Below are 22,423 nucleotides of genomic sequence, written 5' to 3'. Positions count from 1 at the left end.
TGAAGAGATTAACTTTTGGGGAAGTTGGCTTGTGCTACAGTTCTTTTTGATTTATATATAAAACCTGCAAGGTGTTCATCTTGTTCTTTAATAAAAAGTTTCTACTGGAGGAGCCACTTAGAAAAATTTACTTTTCCCCCAGAACTCATACATTCTATGATTATGCAACAATAGCAAATAATATTTGATATATTGGTATACAATTTACTTTCATCTGAATTTTGCCATTTGCTCCTCAGGACTCTAAGAGATGGTTACGTTATCTTGCCCATTTGTGAACAAATAAATTAAGGCTTGCACAGGTAAGTGACCGGCTCACCAAAGTCTCCTAAGCTAATTAAATGGGAGAATCAAGACCCAAAATCAGGTCTTTTGATTGCAAATTTAAAATTTCATTCGCAACACATGCTAGTAATTTAACACCAAACTTTGTAGAAATGACCTTAAATACAATAGAAGTCAAAAAACAGAGAGATTGGGGGTAGAGTGGAGCATGGTGCAGCAGCCACGACTACACCCCTTGTGGTTTGCTCTGAGAGGTAAGTGAAAGAGAAAGCCCTGTGTATAGATCCTGAAGGAGATAAGATGGCCTCTTCACAGAGTTGAGAGATGGATGTTCTTGTCCTTGTATGTCCATGGGGTATGTACTGGACACTAATAACGTACACTTAGAAATGTGAGAATTATACACTACAGGTCTATTAGTTCCTTCTAGGATTGTTAATTAGTTTTAATCTAGTAATTCATACATTACAGGGTTCTAAATACTCAGTAACTGATTTAAAGATTAATTGTAGAGGAAGAGGTGTGTGAGTATGATTTTATTTTTATTTGTCTGCTTTCTGAGCAAGAAGAGCCTACATTTTCTTCAGAGCTTTCGAGGAGCTTAGATTTCTATCAGCAGAAACCTTCTACGTAAGGAAAAAGGAAGTCTGCTCTAAAAGCATACTACTGAATATATGTTAAGCAAGTATGCTTACAGTAAGAATGATCTATATCAGCCACTAAAACAGTGTTTGAAAAGCAGTGAAGGAGATGGAATAACTGTCTGAAACACTTCTAAGCCACGTAGAGGCAGATAGATCTTTTGACGGCTGTTAAAACCGTAGAAAAGTATGCTAGAGAGAAAGCACAGAGGGTTTGAAATGGTACAACTGATATTTTTCTTTTACGTGTAACAAACCTGTTCTCTAATGTATTAGTTACCTTATGGCACCAAAACCAAAAAAAATGGTAAATGTTAAGTTGCTTTCTAATAAGAAAACCCAAAGTCAAAACAATAAAAAAAAATTACAATCTCAGTTCCACCGCCTCAAAATTATCTCCTTTGACAAAAACTGCAAGTGCTACTCCTCTAATTGTGCTCTTTACTTTTTTAGTTCTCTTTCTTTCTTCTCTACTATCCTAGGGGAAGAAAAATGTTTTCTTTAAAGAAATCCAAATACATTCAACACACAACAATAAACCTATTAAATGAATAAATATATTCATTAAAGATAAACAATACATAGATAACAGTACACATGCATTGATTATATCAGCAGTTTATTGATGGTATGTATGTAGCCTAGACATAGGGGGGATACATGGATCCAGCTCTGAAGAATTTACTGCTTAATCAGGGGACATAAAATATACAAATAACTGCACATAAGAGAGAAGGTGGGAAGTACACAGCACAGATGACAATAAAGCTTGGTGACTAAAAGAGAGAGGTCAGGGGTGGTTTCTTGATGGATAAGACATCTAAAACGGGCCTGGAAGGATGGGTTTCATTCGGTTGGAGACAAAAAGGAATGGCACTCCAGACTGTAGGAATACAGAGAAGAAAGGCAAGGATAGGGGAAAGCACAAAACATGAACACTGGGGGAATTGGTCTGTGCGGATCACCCATGTGCAATGGGGCTGGCAGGAGATAATCTGGGGCTGGAACCAAACCAGTAAGGGCCTTGAAGGCCAGACTGAAGATTCCAGCCTTCACTTCTTAATTAATTGGAATTCATCCATTCTAAGATTTCACTCAAGGACAGAGTCAGAATATTTAACTAAATACCCTAAGGGCTAAGAATAAGACTGTATATGGGATACAAAGAAATCTTAATAAATAAACTTGGGATTTTTCTACTTCCTAAAGCTTTTGCTTTGGTTTCCAGAAAGCTGAGACAGAAATTTAGTTCTCAATTTCATCTCAAGTACTTGTTCAATCTCTTTTCCTTCTAACTGATTTGTTATGTCTCTTTTTCACAGTCCTGTTTTATATGTGCACTTACTGTTGCAAGCCAACCAACATCCTTTTTTGATGGAGCATACATCACACATAAATAAAATGATATTAACATTTGTCCTGGTACCAGGTAAGGTTGTAGATGCAACACTTAAAGTTTCAGAAGAGAAGAGACATATTAGAATCCAACCATCAAGTAAAGATTGTTCCTCTGTAAATATTTCAATGAAAGATGGCCACATCGAATTCGGATACCCAGTTAGCATAGTGGACAATTATTCTAAAATCTACAACTGTTGGGTTCAGCAACCTATCTTGTTGCCTAGCTGTCCAGTTTGACCTTCCCTGTGAATTAGTGTTTCTACTATGATGCCAAAATGACCTTTTGAAACTTACAAGGCTTCCAAGGCTGCATAAATTTTCAGCTGTATCAGCCCTGGCTGTCACAGCATTCTGCATGATATGGAGTGGCAAAACTGGAGCATACTGTACTAGCCTAACCTTTTAAACTTTACAATATTGTACGGCCACTCAAAATTGAGTTTTCTCTTCCTGCATTGCCTTGTAATGCTACTTCTCTTGCTTATTTGTAAGGCAGTAATTCTAAGTATAAAATGGCACTTTTCTGACACGAAAATAGAATACTTTACTTATACACAGTAAACCTAACATTGATAGAGGCTTTAAAATAAATAGTTACTGACATCTACAAATAATACTTTTTTAATTACTGAAAAGAGTACTTAACTTCTGTGGCAATGGGAACTATAATAATAGGTCATTATTTCTGCAATGGCCAATCTGAAATTTGAGAGATGTCTAAATTTTATAATTGCACTTTTATAATTGCATCTCTTTATGTTAACCATTATGTATGCAATGCCTAGCACAGTGCCTAGAATATAAAAGAACCCAAATTAATATTTAAGTGAATGTTGCAGAATCTACATGTTTAATTACACTTCATTTATCATAGAACTATTGCACTGAAACATAGGTGCTAATTTTCTTACCAAAAAATTAGTACATTAGCATAGAATGTTTATCTTTAAAAAAATACGCCTGAGAATTCTTGGTACACAAAGGGAAAATATTTTTCAAATCCATTAATGTCAGGTCATTTACAACCAGAAAACTGTTACTGTGCGAATAGGATAAAGTTTAACAACAGTAGGGAAAAAAAGCAATAGAAATCAATTCATTAAGACACAGTTAAGATTCTTAATAATGATATCTATCAACTGTTTGATCTCAAGCCTAATAACTATTAGAGAGTAATAATAAATTTAGATTTATACATGTATGTCAGAATATCTTTTGTTTTGTCACTGACATACTATATTTTCCCAAGTCCTACTTGTAATCAGTGCAAAGAACCACAAAATGATATTAATATTTCAGAGGAAACTTATACACTAACCTTATTGGTGAATGCATCCCTTAGTTTCATATATTTATCTTGTTCCTTTTTCAGCTATAATTTATGGACTACTTCATAGTCCTTTATGGAATACACATGTACATATGGATATAACATACATATATGTGCACATCACACACACACAGACATGCTCTAATTACCCTGCTAGGACTTGGGGGAAAGTGAGAAAAGTTCATCAGAAATCTCCAAGTGTATGTCAATTCTCAATGACATGTTTGATTATTTTAACGTTGGCAACAGATTTCTATCTTTTTTTTTTTTTTTTTTTCTTTGCGGTATGCGGGCCTCTCACTGTCGTGGCCTCTCCCGTTGCGGAGCACAGGCTCCGGACGCACAGGCCCAGCGGCCATGGCCCACGGACCCAGCCGCTCCGCGGCACGCGGGATCCTCCGGGACCGGGGCACGAACCCATGCCCCCTAACATCGGCAGGCGCACTCCCAACCACTGCGCCACCAGGGAAGCCCAGATTTCTATCTTTTAATGATGAGAGAAATGAACTGAATTACCCTAATGCCTTCAATAATGCAGCTGAATAAATTATAAGAGCATTTGCAACACTCTTTTACGGCTCAAGACACTTCTTAAAATGTGCCACTTAAAGCCATCCAATGAAGCAATTGGCAGAATGCTATGTCATTCAGAAGTGACACCAGAAACTTCACAGGTGGTAATGATTTTGAGTCTAAAAGTAGATTTTGCTGATCTTGGCGAGCGCTGGGGCAGAGGGTATTAGGTGTGAGTAGAACTAATACCGAGCAAACCACACAGGCAGATTAGGCCATTTGATACTGCCCTCTTTTCCAAGCCGGGGAAACTTCGAAGTCCACTCCCTCATCTCTGCTGTTTTATGACCACAACGCTTCAAAACCCGCCTTTCACATCCTGCCTCCTTTATTAAGTCTTTCCAGAACTAACCTGGACTGAGCCTCAAGTCTACCTTGCTGGGTTTGTTGACTTAAGTCGTGCCATCCTGATGGAAACAAACAGGCAGACAAACAAACAGCAAAACTGGGCTGAGAGCTCAGCACTCACAGTACCTTGCTACATGACCCTTGAGCAAATCATCTGACCTTAACCTTGCTGAGCCTCCATTTTCTCACCTGTGAACCAGAGACAGGGCCAGCAATGCATAAATCTCACAGCGCTGTGTAAGAACTAAGTATGGTCACATAAGTAAAAGAATAAGTGCCTACCAAGTAAGAAGCTATTTTTATAATTATTATGATCGCTGATGGTCTGGTCTTTTGTAGTTCTTGTTTTGTTTTCATTATTTCACGATGAATGGATCTTTTCCTTTGGGCCATAAACTTCATAAAAGAGGACCTATATCTCTAATTTCTCTTGAAAATTTCAGCCAAAAATCTTATCACGAAGGTTTTTATGCAGTGGGCTTTAAATAAATGTTTATGATTGCAAATGAAGAATGGCAAGCCATAAAATAAAAATTCTGAGTTTTCCAACCTAGAATGCAGAATAAATCCTGGAAACGAGGAACAAACACTTCACAGCTGAATGGGGTCTTATAGAGTATGCACAGTTGCACTTTCACCATTTGAAAGTTTGGAAGCTAGCCTACAAAATACAGCTTTATTTCCTGCAAACAAAGAAAAGCTGGAGGAAAAAGAGCTTCGTGAGCACATCTAAAACCTTTTGTCACTAAAGTTAAATACAGCACACCTCTCTTTTATGGATTTTTCTTTTCTGTTAACACAAAAGTTGCAGCCTCTGAAACCTGACTGTCAATACTGAGTGTTTTCATCTCCTAATCAGGGAGTTAGTATGAAGAAGCTTCAGGTGAATTATGTCCCCATCTTTCTACAGAAGTGCCAACATCTGAAACAAATTAATCTCTTCTGTCTGGTCTACAATCACCCTACATCTGGGTCATGCTTATTTATCAAATACTTAAACAGAAAGATAAATAGCTTAAGTACTGAATCATGTAATTTGAACAAATTATGATTTGATTTTTGTCTTTTCTCCAATATACAAAGTATACAAAGAGTTAAGGTGTCTACTGGTTGGTTTTAGGCAAATTCCACACTCTGCCCACAAGCAGCCTATTCTTGGCTCTTCCGTGCCCACTTTGTTTTGCCCGTACATTACTTGTGAATATTTCCATCACTACACTGGAAACTACCCTGAGGACAGGGCGTATCTTACTCACTTCTTTATCCTCTGATAGGTGGATAAAAGCATGAGAGGTGGCACATGGACAAGTACACTCAATAAATATTTCCTAATAAGAGAGCTTTCCTTTGAGGTCAAAAGCAATGGCATACAATTTCTTCCATCTTTCTTCTCTAAACAATATATAATTTTATTTGGTATATGTTCAAAATACCTCTATGAAGAGAGGAATTTTTTAGCAAGTGAGAAGCTCCAAGAGAACCAGTCTTCTACTAATACTTTATCTTTTTTAAGTCATTAGGCTATGCCACATAATGACAGAGAGTACAGACTGGTGTGTGAAAATGATGCAACATGAAAGCATAAAATGACCATATGAAGATGATAAATAAATTTAGCATGTGTTCTGGAGCTATGCCTATCGTTTCTTGGTGAAAATTTTATGGCATCATGTTATTGGTGTGAAAGTACATTATCTACACAAAGCTTCCTCTGATTGGATCCCAGATGGCCCAAATGCAATGTTATAATGGGTCACACTACTGCATGCCCTTACCATATCTGCTAAAGACAGGAGGCTTATAAACCTAAGAAGCAAAGAATACAAACAGGTGTAAAACTCCATGCCATTTGTAATCCAATGTCAAAGCCAAAGAATGAAATGTACTTGCCAGCCTTTTAACTTAAATTTATACCTTCTTGAGCCCTGTCAATTCTATGAGTGAAGTTTTAAAATGACTGTATCATAACTATACCACATTCATTCTCAGCAGAATCATAAAGGGGAAAGAGAATGCTGGTTTTGAAGTGAGAAAAGACCTGGCCTCAATTCATTTTGGCTGCTCACCAGGCTGCGTGAATTTAGGCAAGTAGGTTAACCTCTCTGAGTTTCAGCTTCCTCATCTCTATCAAGAGGATGGTGGTTCCTGCCACACAAGCCTGTTCCCTAATTGTGTAGCACTATGGTTCTTTTCTGGAAAGAATGTCTCACGTAGAGAAGGTGCTCAAATATGGCAGCTAGCCTCATTCTGTTCCTACTGTTCGTACCGTTTCCCTCTATTTTCTGAAAAGATTACCTAACCTTCAGCCTATGGCAGGCCCACCTCCTCCACAGAGCGTGCCCTAACCATTCAGTTCCACAAAGACATCGTTCTTTGTTTGTTTGTTTTTTGCGGTACACGGGCCTCTCACCACCACGGCCTCTCCCGTTGCGGAGCACAGGCTCCGGACGCACAGGCCCAGCGGCCATGGCTCGTGGGCCCAGCCGCTCCACGGCATGTGAGATCCTCCCGGACCGGGGCACGAACCCATGTCCCCTGCATCGGCAGGCGGACTCTCAACCACTGCACCACCAGGGAAGCCCCATGACTTCCTTCTGTGAATTTCCTCCTTTGGTACTCAACTGTATGGTGCCAATACTGATTGTACTGTTAACTTTTCATGTCTTTCTCCCCAACTCAATTACATGTCAAAGAAGAATAGAAACTGTGTAATTCTCCTTTGAAACCTCTTCTCCTGACCTACTACAATCCCTTACTTCTGACAGGTGTTCAAAATATGTTTGTTAATTGACTATTTAGCAGAGCACAAAGAATGAATTGATTTCCCTATATTGCCTATTGTTAACATAGGAAAATAACTTTCTAAGTGAAAAGACCTCAGCACATAATAAACTTTAATCCATTACTGAGAAACAGACACAATAATCGCTTCCTATATTAACTGCTCCTAAAACAATATTTACTTTTAAAATCCAGTCCTCAAACTATATTTCTCTGAGAGAGTCATTTCCCACGGACAATTTTCAGTGAATGTGGTCCCCCAGAAAGCATTACGCAGAATTCCATTTGAAGTACATTTTTTTCAATAGTCTCAATTATTGTTCTGGATACTTCAAATTAATTTTTGGAAAGGTCCTGCAATACCTCAGAGAGACTCTACACCTGGGTTAAAGATGTGCTTGTATTCCCTGTTGTTCACTTCCGTGACGCTCATCAAACCTCTCAAAGTCTTCTGGATAAGGTATTTAAGACCAATTGCCTTATATGAAGGCCATTAAGTTGACAATGAAGCTTTCCCTGAAATTTTCAAATAATGAAAATTCAAATAATGGCTCAAAATAATTTGGAGTAAATTTGTCTACTTAAGATTGGCCCAATGAATAGAGAAAGCAAAGAAGAATTTCTAATTTTAATACTATTTAATCTTAGTTACTTTAGGATGAAATTTTCTAAGCATTATCTATAATTCAATGAAAACATTCTTACCATATCTTTGTAGCACAAGGCCAAAACCAGATAAGGTAAAAAAAAAAAAAAGTCTAATAATAGAAAAACGTATGTTCTGAGTGTGGTTTTCACATAATACTAAAAGGCATATAAACAAAAGGCAAAATGAAACAGTTAACATTATTTTCTCTAGCTCTACATAAGCATGCTACATTTAAAGACATCAACAGTGCAATTTTAAAATTATTTTCTGTGGATACAGACCATCTAAATAAGGTGGTAAATATTTATAAATAGAATCTTTTTCTTGAAAACTGTCTTGATTTCATGAACTTCTCCATGTGTATTAAATACAGTCATTGTTCTGACATGCTCTGCTTAAACTCTCTTAAGCCATTTACTTGTAAAAAGCATGTAAGTGCCTTATGTAAAAAGGCCTACGAGTACTCCTGCAAAGCTTTCTATTCTATTTGAAATATAACTATCCTCACAACTCCAGGTAACTGTTAACTCAATGTAACTGGTTATTTACTCCCATAGGTAAATCATTCTGTTTATAAGAGCGTCTGATTATTAAGGATCTTTATTTCCAGGAAAAAGAATATCACAGTTACACTGATACCTTCCCTAAAATAGCAAGGTCTGAGAAGTATAAATGTCAGCTACATTGAGCACATTGCAAACTTGTTTTATCATGTATCTATCTGCCACCTGGTTTATCACTGAGGATCATTTACACCAGTGTTCTGCATGAACTTTTAACAGGGGACCAGAACTGCCTAGCCGTCAATGAGACATTTCTTAGTAAACAACAACATACCCCTAAAGATGAAATTACGCTTACTTTAGAATGACCAATTTGGAATAAAGAATTTAACAACCCTGTCTTTGAAAAGAGCTTGACACAGAAATGAACTGTTTTAAGAATTTAACAGGTATCTTCCACTTACCCAAGTTACAGTTCCTGATAAAATATAATTTTAAGTGTTTTTCTCTGATATTTTAAAATATAGTTCTTTATACTAAAAGAGCTCACAAGGGGCAATGTGATGAACAGAGATAACATTAACAAAGTTTTAGAAATTTTGGATGAAAAGTTTTAAAAATTCTTACCATATTTTTAAAATCATTTTTAATACCTCCCATCACCTTTAACATCCACATCTAACAGCTGCTACATCCTGTGGACCCAAAGCCTGTCACTTTTTCCCTAGCACACATGTCCCTTTCATTCTCCTGTCATTGTTCTTTTTTAGTCCCTCATCTCTATCCTACAATCTCCACTTCATCCTATGTATGTCCTATTCTTCCTCTAAAAAAATGTCACTAAAACACAACTTCTGTACAGTTACTTGCCAAAGCAAATGTTTCCTAATGTTCCCACTGTGAATCAAACTTACTACCTGGTCCTCAGGGCCCTCCAAAGTGGAGCCCCTATCTCCCTTTCCCACCTGATTCTTTGTTTCTTCTACCCTGTTAAATGCCCCTCCCCAGGCCTTTTCTCTCTCTCCTCTTACTTTCTACCCATTCTTCTAGCATCTCCTCAAATGCTGTAGGAAGTTTTACTCTTCTGGATTATCCCAAATGTTTACAGTTTCAATCTCTTATCAGTACCGAACACAAGTGTTTTTTCAATTTTGTTTTTATTCTTTGACGTACAAGCATGGGTTCTAGAACTGGACTACCTTGGTTCCACTCCTTGTTGTGCCACTTCCTAGTTAAGAAACCATGGGCAAGTAACTTTGTGCCTCAGTTTCCCCATCTTTGAAACCGAGATATTAACAGTACCCATCTCATAAGGCTGTTCTGAGGAATGTGTGAATTAATTCATACACTTTACCCTGGCACAAAGAAAGTAGTTCAAGATGCTAGTAGTCATTGTTAAAGCTATTCTCCTCATCACAATTCTTTGTATATGACTGCAAGCAAGACAAAAAAATTGGTTAAAAATATGGACACTGGAATAAAGAAGAAAAAAGATCTTACAACTCTGCAAACTACAAAAAGTGTTTTCTAGTCATGCTAGTCATCTTTAAGATAAAAGTCATAAGGGATATTTTACAGCTGTCAGAAAGATTAAATGAGATATTTTGTAAAGAAATGTATAGCAAGTGGCACTTCTATTATTAACATGTTTATAATTTCACAGAGGTAAGAATTAAACAATGGACAGAGTAAATGGTTTTTCCCAGTCCACATACCTAGTCACATCTGGTTTGGTGAAATAAAATCTATACATTGTGAGACTTTCGTGCCCCACCTCCCAAAGTCTATTACTCCTTTCAAGATATAGACAAAATGCAATAAATATATAAAGATACGATAATTTTTAAATGATAATAACATCAGTATCACCTCTTATATTTACAAAGTGTTCCACTTTTCAAAACATGTTACCCCCAAATGAGGTCTGTTTTTGTTTTTCTACCTGCACTGCAACAAAGATTGTACTTTCAAAACAAATTTAGATATACTGTTTACAGAAACTGATGTATCATTTCATAGCATGGCTTTTTGAAACTAAAATTTAGTAAACAGAAATATCAGTGAGGGAATCTTTGTGGAGAATACTGAGTTGCAAACTCAATGGCTCAGAGCTTTTTTTCCAACTTTCCCCACCCCGCCCGGCTGGCCATTTGCCCTCCTATTACATCTGTGGCCTAACTTGATATCACCATCCCACCCCAGACTCTCTTTCTACTAGGATAAGAGCTAGCCATCCACATAGAGTGCTAAAAGGTCATTGTAAAGGTAATTCTTTTCTTGTAATCAGATAAGACAGAGACAAATAAAATGTTAACCTATCATTATTACTATCATCAACAATGCTGATAAACAGATTGTTGAATACTCGATTAGATTAAATTTTTTTTTTTTTTCTTTTTGCGGTATGCGGGCCTCTCACTGTTGTGGCCTCTCCCGTTGCAGAGCACAGGCTCCGGACGCGCAGGCCCAGCGGCCACGGCTCACGGGCCCAGCCGCTCCGCGGCATATGGGATCCTCCCAGACCGGGGCACGAACCCGTATCCCCTGCATCGGCAGGCGGACTCTCAACCACTGCGCCACCAGGGAGGCCCTAGATTAAATTTTTTGGATGCAATAAGCTGTGTATGGTCTGTAAGTTTTAATACTAAGTCAAGTTCAAAAAGTATCTTTAGTGATGTTCTAAATATGAATATGAATTGCTTAATGCCTTATTTGGCCTTCTTGTTATTTAACCTGCTTTTGACGTGTTTTGACTATTAAACTGTAAAGTCTTTCACTGTTTAGATTTCCTCACACTCCCACTGCATATACTATTGTTACCATACATTTTTCGAATTTTCTGAAAGAGTCTATTCAGTCATAATCATTGTAGACAAATGTCAGTATGCAGGGATTTGGAGTACAGTAAGTATATACAATGTTACCACATCTTTCACAACCATGTACTTAAAATATTCATGAATTATTTTTAAAAACCCACAAAATTGTATTCACAATTGTGACACTTCTACCAGTGCCTGAAGTCATCAGCTATATCTTGTTTTTATTTCTTCACTTTTCTTCTATTCAACGTCACATTAAATTGTATACTCTGGCTGTCTCTGATTAAAATCTCCCTGCTAATATACAGTTCTCTCATTGCTGTTCATTATATATTATACATTTCCTTTCCCAAAATGAAATCACTGGGTTTTTGGTATATTTTAGTATTACTTCCACAGCTTAACTTTAGTATATAGATTTTTTAGCAAACAACCTTGTAATTATCAGCTTACTTTTTTTTTTTTTTTTTTTTTTTTCGCGGTACATGGGCCTCTCACCGTCGTGGCCTCTCCCGTTGCGGAGCACGGGCTCCGGACGCGCAGGCTCAGCAGCCATGGCTCACGGGCCCAGCCGCTCCGCGGCATGTGGGATCCTCCCGGACCGGGGCACGAACCCATGTCTCCCGCATCGGCAGGCGGACTCTCAACCACTGCGCCACCAGGGAAGCCCTCAGCTTACTTTTAACCTAGCTTCCTCTTGAACAAATTTTCTACATCCACTATTCACCCCAGTTACCCACTTTGGTTTCTGATACATTTGTAACTATTTGGTGGCTTCATAAACTGATATTTTATGGTATTCAACAGTAATACTAATGACAAAGCTATCAATATTTTAGTATAGGACGTTTGGAAATCTATATATTTCTACCAGCAAAACGAACTAAATAAATGAACTAGAACATGTATGAAAATTATGTCTGGATGTTGAATGTATACATATGAAAAATATGGAAATATCACTAAACAGATATAATTAATGCTGCTTTAACAGAATAATATTTTTATAATGTTAAAAAATAAAGAATACCTTTTGTTTTCCACTATTAATGCATTAGAACTGTTTGTTCCCGTTATTACACGTATTGGTCAGAGCTACATTAAAACGTACCTTTCCTTATCTCAACTTCCATACCATGTTACCTAGCCTCTGCTTATGAAATATCACTTTCCACTTTACAGTTATTTTCAAAATTCTTACTTCCCCTACCAGACTGCCATCTCTTTGAGGAAAAGGTATATCTTAAGTTTGGTAGATCTCACTGAACCTAGCTTGCTATTTTTGCCAAAATACGTATTTTCCTATGAATCAACTTTACAAAATAAAATAATATCTCAAATCAGCATGCAATGCTTATTTCACATGATTAAATGTGTTCCCATGATCCTAGAATCTTGTTAGCTCTTTAAAACAAATTTATTCTTAATTAAGAGCTCCCCGACTATTTTAAAAGTGGAAATATAGCGAAAGTCCAGTCTCAAGATAAATTTTTTTAAGAATCCTTTGGAGGAAGAAATATTGTCATTTTGTGAATTCTGCTAAAGAGGGACTGGAATGGAGTTGATGTGTGCATGGACATTAGCCTTTGGATTACGTAGTATTTATCACAATTCTTTTTTTTTTAACATATTTATTGGAGTATAATTGCTTTACAATGGTGTTATCACAATTCTTTTTAATAATATTATGTTATTTAATATCCAGGTGATTTGAATAAATTGGCATTGCCTTGGGAAAAGTTTTATCTTCATATATACATTCACACACAAATTGTATCCACACTTGATGGGACTATGTGCCTTATTAGCTATTATTCACCTCTTTGGGTATATGAAAGATACACCTCTCGATTTCTTAAAACAATGTCCAAAGAGATGACAGCTTTTTCCTTTGGAGCATATACACTACTTGATGATACTTATTTCATAAATACCTTCACCTTTTTAAAATAATTGATCTCAGTGGAAAAGTAATTTTCCACTCTATCCAATATGCCTACATTTCATCTTGAGATTAATATATCCTGAACTCTTTTTGACAAAGGATCACCACAGAATCCTAGAGTAAGATCTCAAAAATAGTGGGAAAAGTAACAAATACAGAATGCCTAAAACTCTAACATAAATTCTTCAAAGGTTTTTCATTTTTATGGACATCCCAGGCAGAAGTGATAAGATGCCTCTCAGAAAACATGAATAATTATCTGAAAGAGATCTAATGAAATCATTAAAAGACTAACAACAATATGTAGAAAACTATAACCTCGTATTTGCTAAGTGTTTTTCCAAGGATATAGCTGTAATGCTTATATAAATGTATATTTTTATAATACGAAAACACTACTACATAAACCCCGAGTTCCCTACCTCAACTCTAAAAATACAAAATACGTCTAGAGACTTTTAGTGCCCTATGTCAATAGCTGTTCTTGAATCCTCTGCTTTGCGATCAATAATTCTCCAACCATTAGTGAATCTGCTCCATGACTCATCAGAAATGATCTACCAAGTTAATGGGGATCATTGTCCCCAGCAGGTTCCACACACGCATTGACACTAATGGCAGTTATGCCTCCTGTAGGTGGGGGACAGATTCAAGATGGCACCAAGACGGGAGGCAACTCTTCCGAGATTCTCCATAAAACCTGCTCCCTTCCCCCCCACCAAAGAAGAACCCACTGCATCCAACCTGTCTTATATCTTTGGCATCCTTCAAGGAAATAAAAGTAAGCATATGTTATATGGATAGAAAAGAACCACGTTTTTTTTTTTCAGTTTAACACTCACTGTGCATGGCAAAATGTACTTCAGTTTTGAAAATGTCTGAAAGGAATGTTTCCAGGACCTAGGCCACTGTGCTTTGTTTACCAGTCAGATGCTTTCTCAAAATGTGTTCAAATTATAAAGACAATGTCTCCGTGTACAGCAATTCCTCAAAGCCCAGAACATTACTACAGAAACGTATTCTTACCTTTCCTAACATTCAAAACAATGCCCTCTTCCCTCCAGGTGAAAAATCTTTCATTCTTGTGAATTCATTAATCTTCGATTAACATACAGTCAGGAGTTTGTTTGGATTTATTTGGGGTTTTATTCTCTAAAGGTGGAAAGTCACAGCAAAGGAAAATATATATGAAGCATTTGAAGATAATTGCTATTTACTGAAAACTCTATTTTAAAATAAATTTTAGTGACTCGTTTGTGTTTGGTAACTTTAGGACAATGATAACTATAGTGTCTCTAACATGTTCCTAAGTAGCAATCATACTCTATTCTGGCCTTTGAGAGGTGTTAAGACTCATCCCCTAATTATAAGCCTTTTCTCTGTTATTACTACCTCACCATTAAATCTCTAAACTAAATAGTAGTTTTGAGGATACAAAAATAGATGTTAGGTGGTGTGTTTTCTCAAATTTTGGTTACAATGGATAAGAAAGATGAGGTATTCCTATGTATAATAAACTTCTTTAGCTTGTAAAAATAAAAGTCCTTTTTCTTGTGTTTTGACCAGCAAACTCCTTAGGCTTTCTACCAGAATAGTGCTTTGTTGCATTATTCTAGAACAGCCCTGTCCAATAGAAATACAATGCAAGCCACACTTGTTATTTTAAGTTTTCTAGTAGCAGTATTTTTTAAAAAGTGAAAAGAAACACGTGAAATTAATCTAACAATATATTCTACTGAAACCAATATATCCAAAATATTATCACTGCCACATATAATCAATATAAAAAATATTATCAGATGTCTTATATTCTTTCTTTCGTACAAAGTGTTCAAAATCCAGTATGTACTTTACACTTAGAGCAAACCTCAATCCAGAAAACCACATTTCGAGTGTTCAATAGTCACATGTGGCCAACGGCTACTGTACTGGACAGCACGTTCTAGATTCCAAAAATATGAAGCTTTTTGGCCTAAAAGGCCACACACTTTAAAGTCTCCCTATGTAACATCCTCTGTGATTGGTATTGCCATTAGGATTTTATATTGAACCAAATATTTAAGTGACTATTTCAATTCCTTCATCTGCTCCCCTGACCTTCATATCTACTGCCCACCCTGATGCCTCAGAGTGTAAGAAACCCCAATCACCTATTCTTTTCATCTTCTTCTAAGCAAGATCTGAGATATTCTCTAATCTCTGCATCTTCTATCACCTAGCAGAAAGCCAGAGGTGCAGCAAGGCTATTCTCTCTGTTTCCATAAATAGATATATCAAATACAGGCCTAATTTATGGCGACAATGATAAATGCAAGGGCAATTTTTTTTGCTTACAGTAAAGACAGGAAATTTTATATAAAAAAGTAATACACCCTTCCTCAATCAGAAATACGATTTTACTCCCTCCCTCCCCCACCAGGAGAAACCTTGAGATATTCTGTTCTTGTTCTGGAACAGAACCCAGTGTTTCATTTCATAGGAATTCTGTGCCCAGAGGAAGAACAGAATGTTGGAATCAAAATTTAATGAATTCAACTTGGAGTCTAAGTTTGCCCCAAATGTGGAAATGTAAACACAAGCAATAATATCTCAAACCATAAAACACTTTGGATTCTCTGTTGGCATGGCTGCATAGAGTATCACACACTATGTGTGTCTGCACACAAATTTGTTCTTAGTTACATGAGGAAAAAAAATTAAACTAGGCACATGTGAGGTTTTCTGAGGCTCTTAGTAATAATACAACCTGATTATTACGTCTTCAGTGACACTGTAATTATAGACGAATGGATAAACAGGTTTTCTGGTGCTGACCCAACTTGTTCCTTAAAACACAAAAGGCAACTTTTGCAAGGAAACCCCCCATTAAACAAATAAAACTAAAAGCTTTGTCTACCTTTTGAAAGAAGGCCTAACAACACACTAGTAATCCCCCAAAAAAATTCACCCCCATGCAAATACACAACACTGATGAAAATCAGAAAGCTGGAGATTTCCTAAAACACAGTTCTGAGCTGTAGTTGTCGCCAACTTTAAGAAAGCAAAGATACAAGTGGCAACAATGTGCTTTCACAGGCTACAAAATAACTTTATTCAGAGTCTCCAGCTATAGCACCATATCTAAGACATTCTAAGGACTGAACTAAGTGTTCCTGGGATACATTTTACAGTCTTTGAACTTTCATTTTAACTTGTCTCAGTGATAACATTTTATCTCAACAGCAAGACAGGGAGAAACACCAACGCTCTCAGGAACCCACAGAGATAACATGGAGTGGATCACTTATGCTGGTATAGAATAGTTATGTACTAAATACCCTCTAGGTATAAACAGGCACTGTGTTCAAACCCAGGAGGGGGGAACATTGTGTCCACTGGTGTAGTATTTCAAAGCACATTGCAGACGGCCTGCAAATCCAAAGGCATTAATTATGACTTCTCTCTCACTGTATTAATTTGTTTGAGAAATTCCTCCGAGTAGAGCAGAGTTTACCATCCATTTGCTATCGGCCTGTGCCTGGGCTGGCGGGCACGCAAAGTAAAGGCAGTGGCAATAACCTTTCTGGCAGCTTCTTACTCAATCTTAATCCTAGGGAAGCGCACTCCACGGAAATACAGCACAGAATCCTAATAGCCGCATATTCTCCCGGCCCAGGACAGATTTAAGAACACAATTACTCTCCCAGCTTCACCACTGTAGTTGTAAAGTGCTGTGAGAGGGGCAAGCATAAGCTCCACCATATACCTGCTCGTGTTACAGGCTCTGGAATCAAAGTATTCTCACATGACACATTACTACCAATAACAGATTCCGGCTCCGTTTAAAAAAAGAAAAGGGGTGGGGGGGGGAGGCCGCGCTACATATTTGTCCTGCTTTTGTCTAAAAAACCAGAACCCAAGTCCTAACTACTTTTCATTCTTTTCAACCTTTCATGAAAGCAATTCAGTCCACTAACTGCGGCTCCACCCTGAGAGCGCCTATACTTACTTTTCTTACAGTTTTTGAGTGACGCACTATAAAACGATGGGGGAAAAAAAAGAGCCCTCTCATGCAGGGCTTCTTCCGCCCTGTAAACTTGGCAAAAGGCAAACTGGACTGAAATACAGCACTCTCCATATAAGGAAGCCCAGCTAAACATGTCATGCGTAATTTATGGGTAGCAGGCAGAGAATTAACCTTTCCGTGCACATATTTGGCCCAGATGAAAACCGGGCTGGACGGCAGCCCCAGGGGCAGGGATGCGGGATCTCTTGGGAGAAACCGTGGCTCCCATCGGATGGACTCCCATCTCCCCCCGACAAAGGTCGTTAAGTTGTAAGTACACTTCCACGCACCTGTTTCTTTTATCCGCCACCACCACCACCCCCCTTCTTTCTTTCTCTTTCTTTCTCTTAGGCTGCCAAGTGGGAAGCTGGCAGTGCTGACAGTGTCCGCAGAGCCCAGGAAGGGCTCCTCGCAGCTGGGCTGCAGCTGCAGCCTCCCGCTTTCCCTCTAGCTCGAGATGGTGTGTGATAGGAAACCATCCAGCGTGCTGAGCCGGCCCAAGCCTCCTCTCACTTCCTCCTTCAGCCATGTACAGCCCCGAAAGAACACGAACAATGCAGAGCAGCAGACCAGCGCGAGCAAACTGTGAAAATGGAAACTTACCTCTCACATTTTTTTTTCAGAGGCAGCCCGACTGCCGAGCGAGTGCCCAAGGCATTGTGGGAGTCATGATTCCAAGAGGCCCGCGATTTAAAATTGAACTTGTCAGTTCCCGGTCACGGGAGCATTGTGAGCGCCACAACTCATTCAGCTGCAGTGAAAAGACTGTTGCATGTCGCTGTGCAGCCTCTTATCGCCGAGGTCTGGTTTCCGCTGCTGCTGCGCGGCCCCTCCCCCGCCGGCCCAGCCCCACCAGGAAGCCCTGGGCGGACTCGTCGAGCCCCGGAACCCACGCGGCGGCGAAAAAAACGCTCTTCAACTTTCCGCCGCCCCTCGGCTCTGCTCCCCCGCCACCTCGTCGCCCCTCAACCAAACAAAGTCCGCTGGGGGTGGTCGTTGCCACCCGCCGACCGGCGCGGAGAGCAAAAGGAAACCCGAGCTGGAGCTGGCGAGGTGCATCCCCGCCGCCTCCCGGTGGTATCTTCCATCTTATACGTTCAGCATTATAACCTCCGAGCTATAGTGCAGAGAGGACGCACCGCTACTACTTTCTGCTCCTTCCGACTGGCTGAGCCGACAAATCGGTTCGTTGTTGAAAGAGGCCCGTGGATGGGACTTGGTAAGGCAGCCGGCAAGGTTAGACTGAAGGTGAGTCTCAAAATCAGGATAAAACAGTAGGAGCTGGTGGGGCTGCCGCGTTAAAATGCACCACACAATTTTTGAACCTGGATGGCCCACAGGCGGGAAAGACATCCACACGACTGCCAGTGTGTATCTTTCTCAAGTAACAGGGTGTCCCCGGTTTTGGAATTCCTTAGTAAAACTTACTGTCACACAAGCACGAACACTCACCAGCTTCCCATCTACTTTGTAAATAATATGTGGAATGTAAAATCCCCTTCCTTCCCAGCTCTGCATTATATGATTTATAGAAAGAAGAGCCCCCCCTTTCAACATAAAATATTCATTTTCTAAAATACTGTAATACTCCGAGGCAAATAAGTCATATCATTGCTGGAACAAAGGAAACCACAGCCCCAGATCATAATTCACTGGGTGTCGTAAGATGTAACTTGCCTTCACTTTGAATAGAAAGAATCCTGGACTATCGTTATGTGATCAAGTTTTAGAGATTGGGGGGCGCAGAACTTCCTTTGGATTTAGGGAATAACGTGTTCAATGACGATTCTAATTAAAAACATCTTTTTCCATGTTTTGGACACAGTTTAGGACCAAATGCTAGCTACTGTGCGATGTACTTCCTACAAGTTTGTTAGGTTGTGTTAGAGAGGGTGGGGACAGCTTCAGGAGGAGAAGGAAAAACATCATGAAAGGTGCTAAAACACAAAAATACTTCTAGAGGCATTAATAACAGACTTGCGTTCTCGACGCTTGGCTAGATCCACAAAACACTGAGTTAATATTGTGCACTGCTCCCTTCCAGAACAAATAAATTAATTAGATGGTGCCACTTCTCAGTGTTAATCATTGAAAAGTACCCAAGTGCACACACAGTGGAAGCAAATTTAAAAGGAAACCGACACTTTCTCAGAGAACAGGGATGGGCATTCTCTATCTGCCAGTTGGTAGCTACCCCAAGCTATGAGGACTTCTTTTCTTCTAATTCAGCATTCATTTCAACAACTACATCAAGTGCCTGCTATGCCAGAGATTCAAGAATGGATAACACAGAGTTCCTACCCTCAAGGATAATACCTCTACTAAGGAAGAGACTACTAAAGAGAAAAATAAACCAATTAATTCCGCCTGAAGGATAAATGCTAAAATGATGAAGGCAAGCCCAAGATGGGCCTGAGTAGAGTCAGGAAAGCTTCCTGGAGGAGTGACTTTAACAGGTGCCTTGAAAGGTGTGTAGAAATTAGCAAGATAAAGGGAATTGAGTCCAGGTCCACTGGAGAAAAGAGCCTGGCAAATACAGTGGACCTGCCAGTCTTTCTGTTAGAAGTGCAAGCCAGATACTTCTAGGAGAGTGGCAGCAAATGAGCTAAAAGTAGGTCTGTGTTAACCCAAGGAGTCTCAACTTTACTCTGAAAACTGTGATGATCTAGATGAGTTTACACAGCAAGGAGATAGGTGAAATTTGGACTTGCATTTCAGAAAGATTCTGTAGCAACAGCTTGGAGGGTGAATGGGAGTGTAGGGTGGAGGCCGATGGAAGAAGGGTGAATGGGTGTGGACAGACTGGAAGAATGACTCATGCAGGGAATGAGGAAGGGAGGAGACTCCCAAGTCCCTGGCTTAGCCTCCTGGATTGTTGGCTACTTGCTTTTTAATTTCTCCAGTTTGCCTCCATTCTCCTTGACAATAGACCTTGACTTCTCAGCTGGGCCACCTATGCCTGTGCCAGCAGGTGGGTGCCCTCACTGGCTTCCATGTGCCTCTCCTCAGAATGTCCAGTGAACCGCTGAGGGCTAATCCTGGTTGTAGGAACTTATTTTCAGTTGTTCTCAGACCCTTGCAGACTTCCAGGTCAGAGCTTTGGTGTTCTTCTTTCATGTGGGTTAGAAAATTTGCTGTTGGGAGCAACATGGTGAAAAACAAGACTTTGAACCTGTGTGGTGCAAGAGTGGAAATTATTTTTCCACTTCAGCACTGGAGGAGGGGAGACGTTCTGGGAACAAAAGAAAAAATTGAAGCCGAGACAAATTTTCTGCTCCACTGAACAGAATACAAAGAAACACAAGAAAGACCCTTGAATGTTAGAAACAGTAGAATAAACATCCTAGTAAATGACAAAGAAGAGAGGAAAAAATGTTATTTCACATAAGAAAACTCATACAAAACAATGGTCAACCTAGGACTCCAAAGTGAGTCAAAATAAATTATGATATAAAACTGCATTGCCACTGGTTTAGCTTAAGTTATTATCATTGATAATACTATAACATGAATAATGACATTGAACGTTTTGAAGCACTGCAGCAAACACCAGATCATATGTTAAAAATATTATATCATGTTGCCAGCTTTCAACTACCAGTGGCATTCTAACCACATTTCAAATTGTGGAAATTATTAAAAAATCATTATAGTAATAAAAAGTAAATAGTTCCCATTTATAATACCAATCATATTCCCTCAGTGCTAGGATAGCATTATGGTTTCTCTTACTTCTATGAAGTGTAGTTATAGTCCATAGGCTTATGAGTAAGTATATCTATAAGTATAAAAAGAATGTCATTTGTGGGTGGAGAGGGAAATCATAGAAAACAATTTCAGATGAAATAAAACTACATTTTCAGATAAAGGAAAGAATATTCACTGCAGTTTCCTGAAATATTTCAGACCATTCAAGTCTTAATTATACCAATGAATCGCAATAGAAATACAGTTAAGGAATATAGTTTTCAGAGATAACATCAGCCACCAGGTTTACCAATAATACAGATAAAGGAAATGGCAGCATTTATCTTTTTCATTCAAATGAGAGTCTTTACGGCACTGTGTAAGCGTGTGTGTGTGTGTGTGTGTGTGTGAACTGTATCTTTCTTGTCCTACACACCACATTTATAGCTCAGTAAGCTCTCACTGCTGTCCAAATATTTGCCTTTTCTGCCCCTCCCCCAACAAATCATCTAAATGAAAATATCCCAAGGTATGCTTCTTAAAACTCGATATATGAAAAGGTCTTGAATCGCAGATCTAGGAATACTGTTTTTTATTATACCAGAGTAAAAAGAATCCATTGCAAGATAGTGTCAAAACTGGGACCCAAATTCAGGCCCCATGATTTTTGACCCATGTTTAAATATAGATGGTTAAGAGAAGAAGCTGCTGGAAGGCAGTGAAGAATTGGAAACACTTTCGTATGGTGAATCTATTTTAAGTAGATGCATTAAATGTATCTCCATTCAGTTTCACAGCAGGGAAGGGGGTGGAAGCATTCTTCTGTAGCCTGGATTCAAACTTGTTCAGATATCTGAACAAATATACTTGATAGAATTGTATGAATTTAGTTTATCTAAATTTAGTTTAGGACCTTTATATATTTCACATATCAAGTAAGTTTTTTAAATTATGCCTAGTATTTAAATATAAATAATATATATTCTATTGTGTGTATATATAGTATGTTATATAATAGAACATATTGCATATATAATATATACCACTTAATGTACAAAACACATAAATGTAAAAATATATAAAACCAATATATTTGTCTTAAAATGTTTATAAAGATTAAAACTGAGTTAAAATATTCATTTTATCATGCATTTTTCAATTAACCTATTTTACCTAAACGTTGAATCTAAATCTTCATTATAATCATTTTAGCATCTAGAAATAGGGAAATAGAAAGCAAATACGTTTCAGAATTAAAGGTTTAGAACCACAGAATTTTAGGAGAGAATGGAACATTAGAGCCCATCTGGCCCTGTTCCCTTGTTAGACCAGAAAATATTGTATAAGCAAATTGGAACCATGACAGAGAAGAGCTAGGATCAATGTCTTCTGATTCAGGCCATTTATTTTCAT

The 22,423-nt window shown here is 38.4% G+C and overlaps 2 protein-coding genes across 19 annotated transcripts in view; one reads left to right on the top strand and one right to left on the bottom strand.

Moving 5' to 3' along the window:
- MBNL1 (muscleblind like splicing regulator 1) overlaps window positions 1–18,100 on the bottom strand; it is a 179,548-nt gene extending 161,448 nt beyond the window's left edge. For 4 of the 18 annotated variants that reach the window (XM_082624993.1, XM_082624984.1, XM_082624995.1 and 1 more), the window contains exon 1: window positions 17,927–18,093. The gene's annotated coding sequence lies outside the window, so the exon portion shown is untranslated. Of the gene's footprint in view, window positions 1–17,926 lie in introns of all 18 variants that reach the window. The other 14 variants (XM_082624979.1, XM_082624987.1, XM_082624983.1 and 11 more) reach the window with 6 other exon arrangements.
- LOC309806523 (uncharacterized protein) lies at window positions 17,421–20,459 on the top strand (the record flags this gene model as incomplete). Its single annotated transcript, XM_082625387.1, has 4 exons — window positions 17,421–17,582; window positions 17,675–17,783; window positions 18,003–18,571; window positions 19,553–20,459. The coding sequence occupies 4 exons, from the start codon at window positions 17,421–17,423 to the stop codon at window positions 19,634–19,636; spliced, it is 924 nt and encodes a 307-aa protein (XP_082481513.1). The 3' UTR covers window positions 19,637–20,459.
- Window positions 20,460–22,423: the final 1,964 nt, after the last annotated feature.

This window comes from Mesoplodon mirus, assembly GCF_964341445.2.
Source record: "Mesoplodon mirus genome assembly, chromosome: 6".
NCBI classification, from domain to species: Eukaryota; Metazoa; Chordata; class Mammalia; order Artiodactyla; family Ziphiidae; genus Mesoplodon; species Mesoplodon mirus.
Note: the sequence above shows the minus strand (reverse complement) of the source record. Positions and strands in the feature narration are given on the sequence as shown.